The 16,289-nt window shown below is 44.5% G+C and overlaps 1 protein-coding gene and 1 pseudogene across 2 annotated transcripts in view; one reads left to right on the top strand and one right to left on the bottom strand.

Moving 5' to 3' along the window:
- LOC137376221 (estradiol 17-beta-dehydrogenase 2-like) overlaps positions 1 to 16,289 on the top strand; it is a 77,335-nt pseudogene that overhangs the window by 19,067 nt on the left and 41,979 nt on the right.
- The window catches only part of ankef1a (ankyrin repeat and EF-hand domain containing 1a), a 51,973-nt gene that overhangs the window by 858 nt on the left and 34,826 nt on the right, over positions 1 to 16,289 (bottom strand). For both annotated transcript variants that reach the window (XM_068044335.1, XM_068044334.1), the window contains exons 8-9: positions 12,500 to 12,684; positions 8,593 to 8,727 (exon numbers count right to left, since the gene is read on the bottom strand). In XM_068044335.1, the coding sequence (XP_067900436.1) occupies positions 8,593 to 8,727; positions 12,500 to 12,684 (320 nt within the window). The remainder of the gene's footprint in view (positions 1 to 8,592; positions 8,728 to 12,499; positions 12,685 to 16,289) is intronic.

Below are 16,289 nucleotides of genomic sequence, written 5' to 3'. Positions count from 1 at the left end.
TATTTGCATTGTTACTATAAAATGGCATCCATGTCTCTCTGGCTGTTGAACTCCCTTGATGTTAGGGCAGTCCAGCAATTTTTTTTATTCATTCATGGGATTTGGGCGTCGCTGGCTTGGCCAGCATGTATTGCCCATCCCTAATTGCCCTTGGGAAAGAGATGGTGAGCTGCCTTTTTGAACCGCTGCAGTCCTTGGGGTGTAGGCACACCAACTGTGCTGTTAGGAAGGGAGTTCCAGGATTTTGACCAAGTGACAGTGAAGGAACAGCAATATAGTTCCAAGTCAGGATGGTGTGTGACCTGGAGGGGAACTTGCAGGTGGTGGTGTTCCCATGCATCTGCTGCCCTTGTCTTTCTAGGTGGTAGACGTCACAGGTTTAGAAGGTGCTATTGAAGGAGCCTTGGTGAGTTGCTGCAGTGCATCTTGTAGATGGTACACACTGCACATAGGTGGCGGAGGGAGTGAATGTTGAAGGTGGTGGATGGGCAGCCAGTCAAGTGGGCTGCTTTGTTCTGGATGGTATTGAGCGTCTTGAGTGTTGTTGTAACTGCATCCATCCAGGCAAGTGGAGACTCTTCCATCACACTCCTGACTTGTACCTCGTAGATGGTGGACAGGCACTTGGGAGACAGGAGGTGAGTTACTTGCCGCAGAATTCCCAGGCTCTGACCCCTGCTCTTGTAGCCACAGCATTTATGTGGCTGGCCCAGTTCTGTTTCTGGTCAATGGTAACCCTCAGGATGTTGATAGCCAGGGGATTCAGTGATGGTAATGCCATTGAACATCAAGGGGAGATGGTCAGATTCTCTCTTGTTGGAGATGGTTATTGCTTGGCTCTTGTGTGGCATGGATGTTACTTGCCACTTTATCAGCCCAAGACCTGGATGTTGTCCAGGTCTTACTGCATCTGGACACGGGCTGTTTCATGAGCTAAGGAGTCACGAATGGTGTTGAATATTGTGCAATCATTAGCGAACATCCCCACTTCTGACCTTATGATGGAGGGAAGGTCATTGATGAAGCAGCTGAAGATGGTTGGATCTAGGACACTAACATGAGGTACCCCTGCAGCGATGTCCTGGACTGAGATGATTGACCTCCGACAATCACACCCATCTTCCTTTGTGCTAGGTATGACTCCAACCAGTGGAGAGTTTTCCCCCAATTCCCATTGACTTCAGTTTTGCTAGGGGTCCTTGATGCCAAGGGCAGTCACTCTCGCCCCACCTCTGGAATTCAGCTCTTTTGTCCATGTTTGGACAAGGCTGTAACGGTGGACCCCAAACTGAGTGTCAGTGAGCAGGGTATTGCTGAGCAAGTACCATTTGATAGCATTGTCAATAACACCTTCCATCACTTTGCTGATGATTGAGAGTAGACTGATAGGGCGGTGACTGGCTGGGTTGGATTTGTGTTCAGGACATACTTGGGCAATTTTCCACATTGTTGTGTAGATGTCAGTGTTGTAGCTGTACTGGAACAGATTGCTAGGTGCGCAGCTAGTTCTGGAGTACAAATCTTCAGTACTGTTGCCGGAATGTTGTCAGGGTCCATAGACTTTTCAGTATCCAGTGCCTTCATTCGTTTCTTGATGTCATGTGGAGTGAATCAAATTGGCTGAAGACTGGAATCTGTGATGCTGGGGCACTCAGGAGGAGGCTGAGATGTATCATCCACTTGGTAATTCTGGCTGAAGATGGATGCAAATGCATCAGCCTTGTCTTTTACACTGATGTGCTGGGCTGCCCCATCGTTGAGGATGGGGATATTTGTGGAGCCTCCTCCTCCTGTTAATTGTTTAATTGTTCCTCATTCACGACTGAATGTGGCAGGATTGCAGAGCTTAGATCTGATCCGTTGGTTATGGGATTGCTTAGCCCTGTCTAATGGATGCTGCTTACGCTGTTTGGCACGCAAGTAAGTAGTCCTGTGTTGTAGAGGGGTCAAAAGAGGTCAATGTGGTACCTATGGTCAGGGATTAGGAGGCACCGGCATTTAACAGATTTTAGAAGTGTGCCAAGGTAGGTTTCTGCTGAAATAATCTGTTTCCACTATTCTGGCATAACACGCCAGCAATATATACGTTTGCCTCAAACAGCTGAATTCTTTGGCCTATGTGATACATCACAAGGCAACCCATATACATGCATGAGATATCTTTCTAGGGAAACCTAGCGTGTAGGGCCACAAAGATTTCCAAGAACAGCTACTTTAACACTACACATTTTCAGAAGCTTACTGACCGATTGCATAGCTTATTTCAAGAGTCAGCACTTCACCAATTTCTTTCTGATGGTAGGACAACTAAATGCACAACAAAGAGGAGAGATTGGCATGGGGTAACAGGTTTCCCTCACATCAAATCCCTAGCCGACTTGGAATATAAAACATTTACGATAGTGAACCACCATTCTGTAGGACACATTGCAGACTGGGATGTATCTTTGCCCAGGCATGAACTTCTCACACGCTTTGGCCTTCTGTTAATTGGTCAATTAGTAGGCTCCACAACATTAAAGTATGGCATGCATTGGCTATTGGAGTGTGTTACAGGGTTCGTTTTGCTAATTGCAATGCATGCTTCCTTCCATTGTGTTTCCATATTGATGACTAAGCCTGCAGAGCCTATGGCTGTGAGCTCATTTACCTGGCAAGGCAAACAGCATTGCTCACTCCATCCGCAGCAAGCAGCAGCCCAGGAAATGGGGAGCAATGTTAACATTTGGCAAGAGGTAAAAAATTGTGGATCAACTGCCTATTATAAACATTGCCCAATTTCCTATGCAATGACTTCAAATGGGCAGGGTGTGTAACAGGCAGCCAATCTAAAATGCTTGTTTTTCACCTCCGCTTTTATGTCGGGGAATTCCGATGCAGGATTATAGGAGGGAACACAAGGTCAAGTGCTCAGCACATGAGGAGGTGACGACAGAGGAGAAGATTTGGCCAGCGATACAGCTGCAGATTCTGAATTCTGGGATTCATGCCATTCAGGGCCTGTATACAAATGAATGCTACTCTCTGAGCACTGACAATTCACCAGTATAAGAAAGAAAACTTGCATTTAAGTAGCACCTTTCATGACCACCAGATGTCTCAAAGTGCTTTACCACCAATGAAGTACTTTTGAAGTGTAGACACTGTTGTAGTGCAGGAAATGCTGCATCCAATTTGTGCACAGCAAGCTCCCACAAACAGCAATGCAATAATGGCCAGATAATCTGTTTTTGTGACATTAATTGAGGGATAAATATTGGCCAGGACACCAAGAAAAACTCCCCTGCTTTTCTTCAGAATATTACCATGGGACCCTTGACATCCACCTGAGAGGGCAGACAGGATCTTGGTTTAACATCTCATCTGAAAGACAGCACCACTGACAGTGCAGCACTCCACCAGTACTGTATTGGAGCATCAGCTGAGGTTTTTGTACTCAAGTCCTGAAGTGGGGCTTGAACGCTCAACCTTCTGACTCAAAGGTGAGAGTGCTACACACTGAGTCACAACTGCAATAGTGCAATGGCTGGAATGGAATAGCCCACGACTGTACCAGCGCTGTGTTGTTTGCCCACTTTACAGAACTGTGGCCCATCCTGAATGTATGGCACCTTCAGAGGCATCTCTTAACAGAGTTCCTAAGCCTAGGGAAACATCACAACTAATGCAATCGAGACCTTGAGCTCTAATGAGAGTTGGTTCCATCTGGATAGACCATAGTTAGATAGGTTAAAATATGAGCGTGAATTTTAACTCCTGGGTGGAAAACCATCAGAATATGCAGGCTGATTGCCCATAAGGACATAAGAAATAGGAGGAGTAGGCCATTCAGCCCCTCAAGCCTGCCCCACCATTCAATAAGATCATGGCTGATCTGTCCGAGGCCTCAACTCCTCTTTCTGGCCTGCTCCGCATACCCCTCGACTCCCCGAGATTTCAAAAATCTATCTACCTCCTCCTTAAATACATTTAGTGACCTCGCCTCCACAACTCGCTGAGGTAGAGAATTCCAGACATTCACCACCCTCTGAGAGAAAAAATTCCTTTGCATCTCAGTTTTAAATGTGTGACCCCTTATTCTGTAACTATGTCACCTAGTTCGAGAATCCCCCATCAGTGGAAACATATTCTCAACATCTACCCTGTGAAGCCCCCTTAAAATCTTATATGTTTCAATTAGATCACCTCTCAGTCTTCTAAACTCCAATGAATAAAGGCCTAACCTGTTTAGTCGTTCTTGATAAGACAACCCCTTTATCCCAGGAATCAGCCTAGTGAACCCTTTCTGAACTGTCTCCAATGCTAGTATATCCTTCCTTAAATACGGGGACCAAAATTGTACGCAGTAATCCAGGTGTGGCCTCACCAACACTCTGTACAGTTGTAACAAGACTTCCCTATTTCTAAACTCTAACCCCCTAGCAATAAAGGCCAAAATTCAATTTGCCTTCCGAATTACTTGCTACACCTGCATGCTAACCTTTTATGTTTCATGTACAAGAACACCCAGATCCCTCTGTACTGCAGTATTTTGTAGTCTTTCTCCATCTAAATAATAATCTGCCTTTTTATTCTTCCTACCAAAGTGGATGACCTCACACTTTCCCACATTGAACACCATCTGCCAAGTTTTTGCCCACTCACTTAACCTATCTATATCCCTTTGCAGATTCTTTGTGTCCTCATCACAACATGCCTTCCCACCTATTTTTGTATCATCAGCAAATTTGGATACACTACATTCTGTCCCTTCCTCCAAGTCATTGATATAGATAGTTGAGGCCCTAGGACCGATCCTTGTGGCACCCCACTAGTTACGGCTTTCCAACCTGAAAAAGACCCATTGATCCCAACTCTCTGCCTTCTGTGTGTTAGCCAATCTTCAATCCATGCAAACACATTACCCCAATACCCTCAGCACTTATTTTGTGCAATAACCTTTTATGTGGCACCTTATCGAACGCCTTCTGAAAATCCAAATACACTACATCTACTGGTTCCCTTTTATCCACTCTGCTTGTTACATCCTCAAAGAACTCTAACAAATTTGTCAAACATGATTTCCCTTTCATAAAACCATGTTGGCTCTGTTTGATTGCATTATGTTTTTCTAAATGTCTATTTCTTCTATTATTTCTACTATTTCTCCCTTAATAATGGACTCTAGCATTTTCTCAATGACAGATGTTAAGCTAACTGGTCTATACTTTCCTGTTTTCTGTCTCCCTCCTTTCTTGAATAGGGGTGTCACATTAGCGGTTTTCCAATCTGCTGGTACCCTACCGGAATCCAGTGAGTTTTTGTATATTATGACCAATGCCTCCACTATCTCTGCATCTACTTCTTTTAAAACACTTGGATACAGGCCATCAGGTCCTGGTGACTTGTCTGCCTTTAGTCCCATCAGTTTGTCCAGCACCTTTTCCCTCGTGATAGAGATTGTAACAAGTTCCTCCCTCCCGTTTACAACTTGCTCATCTATTACTGTTGGGATGTTTATAGTGTCCTCCACTGTGTAGACCAATACAAAGTATTGATTTAAATTATCTGCCATTTCCCTGTTATTAATTCCCCAGTCTCATCTTCTAAGGGTCCCACACTTACTGTAGCTACTCTCTTCCTTTTTATATATCCTTAGAAGCTCTTACTGTTTGTTTTTATATTTCTTGCCAATTTATTTTCTCCCTCTTTTTATTAGTTTTTTAGTCATCCGCTGCTGGTTTCTAAAAAATTCCCAATCCTCTGGCCTAAACTAGCTTTTGCCGCTTTGTACGCCTTTGTTTTTGATTTGATACTCTCCTTTTCCTTTGTTATCCACGGGTGGTTCATCATTCTCAATGAGTCTTTCCATCTGACCGGAATAAATGTTTGCTGAGTGTTATGAAATATCTGCTTAAAAGTCTGCCACTGCTCCTCTACTGACTTTCCCTGTAGTCTATTTTCCCAGCCTGCTTTAGACAACTCTTTCTTCATACCTGTGTAATTGCCCTTGTTTAAGTTGAAGATTCTGGTTTGAGACCCGAGTTGCTCACCCTCAAACTGAATTTGAAATTCTACCATGTTATGATCGCTTCCCCCTAAAGGATCCTTAACTAGGAGATCTCTTATTAATCCTACCTGATTACACATTACCAAATCTAAAATAGCCTGTTCCTGGGTAGGTTCTGCAATGTATTGTTCTGAAAAACAATCCCTGATGCACTCTACAAATTTGTCTTCCATGCTACCCTTGACAATTTGATTTGTCCAGTCTATATGCAGATTAAAATCACCCATGATAATTGCAGTGCCCTTCTTACACACCTCCATTAATTCCTGATTAATATTTTGTCCAACAGAGAGGCAACTGCTCGGGGGCCTATAGACCACTCCCATCCGTGATTTCTTTCCATGCTATTTCTTATTTCCACCCAAACAAACCCAACTGCCCAGGAAGTGTTGTGAGAGGCCATGTTCATTTAAATATAGAAGGTGAATCTGCCTGCTTGAAATACGTGTTCAAAGGCATCTTGCTAATTTTCCAATGGCAAATATTGAGCTACTGAGGGAAGGTGCGGGGGAGCCTGAGGCAGCTGCAACTCTGACTTTCCCTGTGAGGCCCAGAGGAGCACTCCTGCTCTTCCTGACTCCACAACGATCAGTTTTTTGCCGAACTTTCGGGGCCTCTGCTTCTGCTACAACTGTTTCAACTGAGTTCTGCTAAAATGGCTTTTGGGTCCTATCTAAGTGTCAACTGGGCATCTCAACAGTGGTGTAAAAAATGCCAGAGTGGAAACAAAGCGGTAAGTGTACTGCATTCATTTTAACTCCTGTCCAGCCAGTTTCCACTGAGAAGAGGGAGTTAAAATCCCTCCTATGCTAACGACAAAAAAAGATCTACTCTGTTCTGTGTGTTTGTTTCTGAAGTCTAATATACAGTAAGGCAGGCCTAACCTACTGTCGGATTTCCAATTACCTACATACCTCCTGGACCCTTACAGGAAAATGAACTTTCATTATGATATTCTTCATCCCCCATTTTATGGATGAGTGCTTATGATGGAAGTAGTGGGTTTATGCTTCTGCTGTACCCGATAAATATGATCAAGTATGTTGCACTCAATTGTGTCCCACACCACACTGCTCAGATCAACACTATAGACCTCCCCTGATGGGTGGTTTGATATCCTGGATCAGAACACTTACTGGTATTGTGCCATTATCATCACGTTGCTGTTACATCCCACATTTGACTAAACATCCAAAATTGCCTGAAATTCTACATGATATTGAATTATTTTTGGGTCAATGGAAAGAGGTTCTGAATGAGCAATGGTGTGAGTGCAGCAGTCAGATTGCTGATAGGGCTGCTGAGGGAACTGACACCAAGTGGTGTCCAACCATTTCCTGAAACAAAGCCAAGTTTAACAATGGGAACTTGTTAAAACTTAAACTTCAATGTTTTATTGTGAAAAAAGTGGTGATGTTCCAACCTATTGGCAAACAAGGCACCTTTTGTAGCAGAGTACAATGCAGAGCTGACAACAGGGCTTGCTCTGCCTGCTGTGCATCACATTTGACAAGTCCGAGAGTACTACCTTTTGAAGCTCTTTGTCTGAGGAATAGAGCTGAGTTTGGAGTAGGCTTGACCAACAACCAAACTCAAATTGTCTTAAATCTTCCTGTTGATTTTAGTGGAAAAGATTGTGTAACCAGAAAACAGGATTTGTCTTTGCTTTTATCTATACATGTCATGCTTTCTGTAGAATTCAAACACTGTGGCCGGAATTTTATGTCCCCCCCTCCAACACAGGAGCTGGCTGGTTGTGGGGGGGGTGGTGGTGAGGTGTGTAAAATTGAGTGGCGGGGGCCATTTCCGATGCCTTCGCGCCTCCACTGCAATTTTACATGGTGCGGCGGTGGCAAGAAATGGCCCGCCCGCCCGCCCGAGGCCAATCAAGGCCCTTAAGTGGCCAATTAACTGCCACTTAAGGGCCTCCTCCCACCGCCGCTGCTATTTTACCAGAGGCAGTTGGGTGGCAAAGATAAAATCTGGCAGCCTTCTTGCGGGCTCGGTGGGGAGGGCCCTCATGATCGGGCGCCCTGTGCCCCACAGAGGGCCCGCTCCAACTGCCCTACCGCCCCAACTGGTCAGCACTCTCCCTCCTCTCTCCTCAGCCCCCTCCCTTGCCTCATTGGGGCCCAGTCAATTGTCCCCGGCGAGGTCCCGAAAACTTACCTTAGTTCCGGGGCCGTCCTTCGTCTTGCTTCTGTTGGCTGGATATAGTCCCAGCGATGGCCACCGCTCCCAAGTGACGCTGCTGGGACTAAGAGCTGCCAGCCAGCTGATTGGCCAGCAGCTCCAGTAGGCAGGGCTTCCTGCCTCAGGGGTGGAAGTCCTGCCCAAGGCCAATTAAAGGCCTGGGGAGCGAAGAATCCTGGCGTGACTCCCCAAGCCCAGCAGAGGTGGGCTCACCCCCGGCCTATCCACACAATGTAAAATTCTGGCCCATGGCATGCAGGGTTAACTAAATTTGAGCATTTTTTTCAGCTTTTGATTGTCTTATCAGTTTTGTTAAAGAAAAATGTTTTGACTGGAGATCCTGTACTTACATTCGTTGGTACAAAGGTAATGTCAACTTTCTTGGGAATGCCACTGTTTAACATTTCACTTTTCTTTGCTATGCTCTCCTTGTAAACATCTCTCTTTGGTGACCTTAATGGGTGAGGCAGAATTGGAACCAGCGGCTGTTGGAAAAAGTGTGTTAAAGTAAAAAATGAGTATTTATTTTAAGTAGGTTTTCATCTGTGAAAAGGTGAGTGTACAGTGTTCCAGAATTTATTTACACATAAATTTAGGACCAGTAAATCCACAGAATTAAGACACATCTTATCAGGAGCAATGAGCTCCAGGTGTTCTTGCGCTTATGCAAAAGATCATCTTGACTCATGTTATTTGCAGTGCTTACAAGTTATAGGAATAGGAGGAGGCCATTCAGCCCCTCGATCCTGTTCTAACATTCAATGAGATCATGGCTGATCTGCAACCTAACTCCATATACCCGCCTTTGTCCCTTATCCCTTAATATCTTTGGATAACAAAAATCTATCAATCGCAGATTTAAAATTAACAATTGATCCAGCACCAATTGCTGCTTGTGGAAGAGAGTTCCAAATGTCTACCGCCCTTTGGCTGGGATTTTGTGCAGGAGGCGGGGCTCCTGGCACCGGGCTGAAAGGTCGGGGGGAGCCCCACCTCTGCATTTTTTCTGACCCCCGGTCTCTTGGCACCAAAGTTTAAGAAGGCGGGATCCCTGTCCCTTTAAACACTTAATAGGGATGGGGATCCCGCTCCCAAGAGCTGCCGGCCCATCACAGGGCTGGCAGCTCAGCAGTATCGGCAGCACCATTGGGAGTGGTGGCCACTGCTGGTACTGCAGAGGCCTCGGACCAAGGCCCAGTGTTGGAAGCCTGGACAGGAGGTCGGTGAGGCGGGGTCACCAGGGCCAGTCGGGAAGGCCCTGGTGAAGAGGGGTGGGTGGGTGACTGTTCGGTTCATCGCGAGCGGGGTCCCGGAGGGTACATTTGTTCCCTGTGGGAGTCCTCCGTAAGCCACAAATTGCCCACGGCATCCCCCTCGTGTGGTATAGGCACCACCAACCCCCCCCCCCCACCCGCTCCTGGTAAAGTCCCAGAAGTGGCAAGAAGAGACCCTTCTTTGGCCTCTGAGTGGGAAGGCCATAGTTGGCCTATCACGCCCCCAGGAGTATCGGAACTGAGATTTGCAGCGTCGGGTTCCCTGTTTCCTAATTGCACTCCTGAAAGGTCTGGCTCTACTTTCCAGACTCTGCCCCACCACCGCACCCCCCCCCCACCCCACCCCAGTGCTAGACTCCCCAACCAGTGAAAATAGCTTCTCTTTATCTGCCTTATCTGTTCCCATTTAATGTCTTGAAAATTTTGATCAAATCACCCCTTATCCTTCTAGATTCCATGGAATACAACGCTAGTTTGTGTAATCTCTCCTTGTAATTTAACCCTTGGAGTCCAGGTATCATTCCAGTACATCTACGCTGCACTCCCTCCACAGCCAATATATCCTTCCTCAGGTTTGATATCCAAGTTATGGAATGTGTATACTTTGAATGACAATAACTCATTCAGCTTACAAGGTATCAAAAGCATATTTTAGGAAAATACACTGGACCTGATATTACAGTATATGTTTAACTTTTAAAAAAGTGCTGTGATATGTCTGCACGTTTCTATTATCATTGCTAGATTCTTTTCCCTTTCCAATTCCATACCCCAAAAAGGTGTTAATTCCTCCCTGACATAGGAGGCCTATTCCCCAATCATGAGGGCAATGCCCCTGAAAATGCACCATTCCCCCTGTTGATGGAATGCAGTGCTGACCTCAATGAATTCAACATGTTCATGTTGACAGGAATAGTGCCGGAAGACTGGAGGATAGCAAATGTTGTCCCCTTGTTCAAGAAGGGGAGTAGAGACAGCCCTGGTAATTATAGACCTGTGAGCCTTATTTCGGTTGTGGGTAAAATGTTGGAAAAGGTTATAAGAGACAGGATTTATAATCATCTAGAAAAGAATAAGTTCATTAGCGATAGTCAGCACGGTTTTGTGAAGGGTAGGTCATGCCTCACAAACCTTATTGAGTTTTTCGAGAAGGTGACCAAACAGGTGGATGAGGGTAAAGCAGTGGATGTGGTGTATATGGATTTCAGTAAGGCGTTTGATAAGGTTCCCCACGGTAGGCTATTGCAGAAAATACGGAAGTATGGGGTTGAAGGTGATTTAGAGCTTTGGATCAGAAATTGGCTAGCTGAAAGAAGACAGAGGGTGGTGGTTGATGGCAAATGTTCATCCTGGAGTTTAGTTACTAGTGGTGTACCGCAAGGATCTGTTTTGGGGCCACTGCTGTTTGTCATTTTTATAAATGACCTGGAAGAGGGTGTAGAAGGGTGGGTTAGTAAATTTGCGGATGACACTAAGGTCGGTGGAGTTGTGGATAGTGCCGAAGGATGTTGTGTAGGGTACAGAGGGACATAGATAGGCTGCAGAGCTGGGCTGAGAGATGGCAAATGGAGTTTAATGCGGAAAAGTGTGAGGTGATTCACTTTGGAAGGAGTAACAGGAATGCAGAGTACTGGGCTAATGGGAAGATTCTTGGTAGTGTAGATGAACAGAGAGATCTTGGTGTCCAGGTACATAAATCCCTGAAGGTTGCTACCCAGGTTAATAGGGCTGTTAAGAAGGCATATGGTGTGTTAGCTTTTATTAGTAGGGGGATCGAGTTTCGGAGCCACGAGGTCATGCTGCAGCTGTACAAAACTCTGGTGAGACCGCACCTGGAGTATTGCGTGCAGTTCTGGTCACCGCATTATAGGAAGGATGTGGAAGCTATGGAAAGGGTGCAGAGGAGATTTACTAGGATGTTGCCTGGTATGGAGGGAAGGTCTTACGAGGAAAGGCTGAGGGACTTGAGGTTGTTTTCGTTGGAGAGAAGGAGGAGGAGAGGTGACTTAATAGAGACATATAAGATAATCAGAGGGTTAGATAGGGTGGATAGTGAGAGTCTTTTTCCTCGGATGGTGATGGCAAACACAAGGGGACATAGCTTTAAGTTGAGGGGTGATAGATATAGGACAGATGTCAGAGGTAGTTTCTTTACTCAGAGAGTAGTAGGGGCGTGGAACGCCCTGCCTGCAGCAGTAGTAGACTCGCCAACTTTAAGGGCATTTAAGTGGTCATTGGATAGACATATGGATGAAAATGGAATAGTGTAGGTCAGATGGTTTCACAGGTCAGCGCAACATCGAGGGTCGAAGGGCCTGTACTGCGCTGTAATGTTCTAAATTCTAAATTCTAATTCATTAGCATGCTAACCTTTGCCAGGTTTACTACCCATGTGGTGAAGTAAGAAATTTCCCCCTCGGTGTAACTGGATTGTGGCCTAGTTTTTGGTGGCTCTGGTTGGCTTTACTTTGGCAGGAGTCTGTCAAATTGGCCACGACGTTTTCTGTTTCCAGTCTGCTCCAGCTTTAGCAATGGTGGTTCAATAGTGAAGCGCATAAAACCCGAGAGGTGTGGGAGTGGGTCCCAAAGACAGAATGAAGGCCTGAATCATGGCCCGGACCACCAAAGATGATAAGTTAAATTTTTTTACAGGTTTGTAAATGTGACCCCCTTACAAACTTGGAACACCATCCCCTCACCCCCTCAAACCAAGCAGAGAGATTAGATGTCCTGGCAGCTAGTGCCCGAGATGTGCCTATAGTGGCGTGACCCCTGACCTGTCCATGCCAGCGCCGGAAGGCACTGGTGAGTATAATCCCAGTTCAAGTGCCAGGATTGGATTCAGTGGAAATTCAGCCGCAGTGTGTCGTGATCGACTTCTGTTTTCCTTATTTACCAGTTAACAAAGTAGGGTACATTTTCAAAGTACGTTGGGCTATCAAAAAATCCTCAAGAATAAAACATAAAAGGAATTGGTTCCCACCTCTGCAACAGTAGATCCAGCTGCTGTAGTCTGAGGCCTTGAAGAAGCTGCACTCCCTCCTTTTGCTCCTTTTCCTCCTCTGGTTTTAGGTTTCTCCTTTTTCGGAAGGCTGTCCAGCTTTTCTTTGACCACCTGAATTATCCTTAAATCTGCATAGGCATTTGCAAGGTCTAAAGCATTTTGCCCTAGTTTTAATAGAAAAAATATGGCATGTTGTAAAACGTACTGCATAGCGAAAAGTGTCATCAGCTGGTGTCAACCAAATTTCTCCTTTAGCACCAAAGATAATTGAGCAAAAAAGTCCCAGAATTTAATATGACTTTAGAAATAACAAAGAGGCAGTATAAAAAGTGGATACATTTGCATATGTCCCTCGTATCCTTAGGAAGTCCCAAAATACTTCACAACCACTGAAGTACTTTTGAAGTGTAATTACTATTGCAATTTAGGCAAATATGGGAGCTAATTTGTGCACAGAAAGATGCCAACAACAGGAATGAGATAACTTACTAATCAGTTTTTATTGATGTTGGTTGAGGATAAATATTGGTTGAGACTTTGGGTGAACTCCCATGCTCTTTGTTCTGAAAAAGGGTCACTGACCTGAAACGTTAACTCTGCTTCTCTCTCCACAGATGCTGCCAGACCTGTTGAGTATTTCCAAGCATTTCTTGTGTTAACATTCATATTATACTTGCCTTCAGGATTTTAAGGAACTGGATCATGTTCAACAATTTCAATTCTCTCATAAATTGGCAGCTTTTGTTGTAATTTATAATTCAGACAATTTTTTTAACAAAGAGAATAAATGCTGAAATGTTGACATTTGAGTTAAGGTAATATTTTCTAGATACTTTACTCAGTGTGTTTAATTTCAGACTGTAAAACAGTGCAGCTTAATAATTCACATATGTCCTAGTCTTAGCAAAGTGTTGATCAGTTCTCCTTTCAGAAGATTGAGAGAAGCACACATGAGGATATGTGTGGAGGATTTCAGTATCCAGTCCAAAAGCAAGGGGGTCTCAATGTTATATTCCATGGATCATGCTCCTCCTGGCCGCCCAAAGGGCATGTTTTCACTTATAGGATCTCTTCCTATCAGGGGCCAACCTGCTTCACTCTGGTAAGGAACTGATGATGGCTTTCCCTGTTCCCACCGCATCAACCCCGCCCAACCTCCCCTTCGGTTAAAATGCCATTGGAGTGCTAGTGACATCAATCCAATTAGCATTTTTGAATGTTGGTCCCACCTGAGTCTATCAGGCACCTCAGCTGCTGCCAAAACCATTGGTGTTAAAATCAGAAAGGGCAAGAACCGAGCAGGAAATGGAGCCGCTTCATGTTTATCGGAAACTCCTCTTCACTAAAGGTGTGATAAAAATGGACTCTCAGACACAGTGCTGGAGAAGGCTACCCTGGAATCATTTAAGAACCAATTGGATGTTGAAGAGGGAATTTTAGGGTCATCCTGGATGAGTGGACTAAAATTGGCCAAATAGCCTCCCTCATCTGCAATTATCTCGTGCAAATCAATGGGCATTCCTGAAACATATAGATGCCAATTATTTCTTCACACCCTCTCCATTAAGTACTTAGGATAGTGGGGTTCCACTGATGTATGCGCAATGGATCACAATGTGTTAGGTGAATAAATTTTGAATGAGAACCATACAACACAGAAGGAAGTCATTTGGAACATTGTGCCTACACCAGAAGCTGAGCATATAGCCTTGAATTGCTCATTCGAAGTAACCAGGGTGAGATTTACCCATAAGCTTCTTTAATTCAGTTGGATCTCATTAGTTTCTTCAGAAATAACATTTCTTTTTTAAAAGACCAATTTCTCCTCTGATGAGCGGAATGTCTTCTGCCAAGGTATGAGATCCTCACATTGCCATAACTTGGTTCTACTCCTAGCGTGCAGCACATGACATAGTATAAGGGCATTAAGGAAATGGGATGAATTATCAGGCAGGAGCGTTGTGTAAAGGCTGTTTGCTGCTCTGCATGAGAAGATTGGCTTTTTCTTTAAATATTTCTGGGGAAGGCTAGCCCAATTTTCAGTTTGGGCATTGGAGATGATGCACGAGGTCCTGCCATGAAAGATGTAGGAGAGGCCCACCCAGCAAATTTATTCACCTAACACATTGTGATCCATTGCGCATACATCAGAACAGCAACTTTATTACAGACCTTCTCTGATGCTCCCATTGCTAAGACTGCACAGGTATACCAGCCCACATTATGGAATTTTCCAATAATTTACATGCCTTAACAATGGACATAGGAACAGGAGTAGGCCATTCAGCCCATCGAGCCTGCTCCGCCATTCAATACGATCATGGCTTATCATTCACTTCAATGCCTTTTTCCCACACTATCCCCATATCCCTTTATGTCATTATGTTTAGTAATCTGTCAATCTCTACTTTAAACATACTCAATGACTGAGCTTCCACAGCCCTCCAGGGTAGAGAATTCCAAAGATTCACAACCCTCTGAGTAAAGAAATTTCTCCTCATCTCTGTCCTAAGTGGCTTCCCCCTTATTTTGAAATTGTGCCCCCTGGTTCTAGACTCCCGAACCAGGGGAAACATCTTACCTGTATCTACCCTGTCTATCCCTTTTAAATATTTTGTTGTTTTCAATGAAATCACCTCTCATTCTTTGAAACTCTCGTGAATACAGACCAAGTTTCCCCAATCTTTCCTCATAGGTCAGTCCTGCCATCTCGGGAACAAGTCTGGTGAATCTTCGTTGCACTCCCTCTATGGCAACAATATCCTTCCTAAGGTAAGGGGACCAAAACTGTACACAGTACTCCAGGTCGAACCAAGGTTCTATACAATTAAAGCAAGACTTCACTACTCCTGTACTCAAATCCTCTTGTGATAAAGGCTAACATACCATTAGCCTTCCTAATTGTTTGCTGAATCTGCATGTTAGCTTTCAGTGACTTATTGACGAGGACACCCAGGTCCCTTTGTACATCTATACTTTCTAATCTCTTATCATTTAAGAAATATTCTTCACATCTATTCCTCCTACCAAAATGGATAACCTTACATTTTTCCACATTATATTCCATCTGCCACATTCTTGCCCACTTTCTAAGTCTGTCCAAATCCCCTTAAAGCCACTTTGCATCTTCCTCACAGTACACATTCCTACCAAGTTTTGTGTCATCTGCAAACTTGGAAATATTACATTTGGTCCCCACATCCAAATCATTGATATATATTGTGAACAGCTGGGGCCCAAGCACTGATCCCTGTGGTACCCCACTAGTCACAGTTTGCCAACACGAGAATGACCCATTTATTCCTACTCTCTGTTTACTGCCTGTTAACCAATCCTTAATCCATGCCAGTATATTACCTCCTATCCCATGTGCTTTAATTTTGCTAACCAACCTCCTGTGGGGGACTTAATCAAATGCCTTCTGCAAATCCAAGTATACTACATCCACCGACTCCCCTTTATCAATTCTGTTAGTAACATCCTCAAAAAACTCCAACAGGTTCGTCAAACATGATTTCCCATTCATAAATCCATGTTGACTATGCCCAATCAGATCATTATTATCCAAGTGTCCATTTATCACATCCTTTAGAATAGATTCTAACATTTTCCCTACTACTGATGAAAGGCTAACAGGTCTGTAGTTCCCTGTTTTCTCTCTCCCTCCCTTCTTAAATAGTGGGGTGACATTTGCCGCCTTGCAATCTGCAGAAACCATTCCAGAATATATAGAATTTAGGAAGATGATCACCAGTGCATCCACTATCTC

This window comes from Heterodontus francisci, chromosome 13 (assembly GCF_036365525.1).
Source record: "Heterodontus francisci isolate sHetFra1 chromosome 13, sHetFra1.hap1, whole genome shotgun sequence".
NCBI lineage: Eukaryota > Metazoa > Chordata > Chondrichthyes > Heterodontiformes > Heterodontidae > Heterodontus > Heterodontus francisci.
Note: the sequence above shows the minus strand (reverse complement) of the source record. Positions and strands in the feature narration are given on the sequence as shown.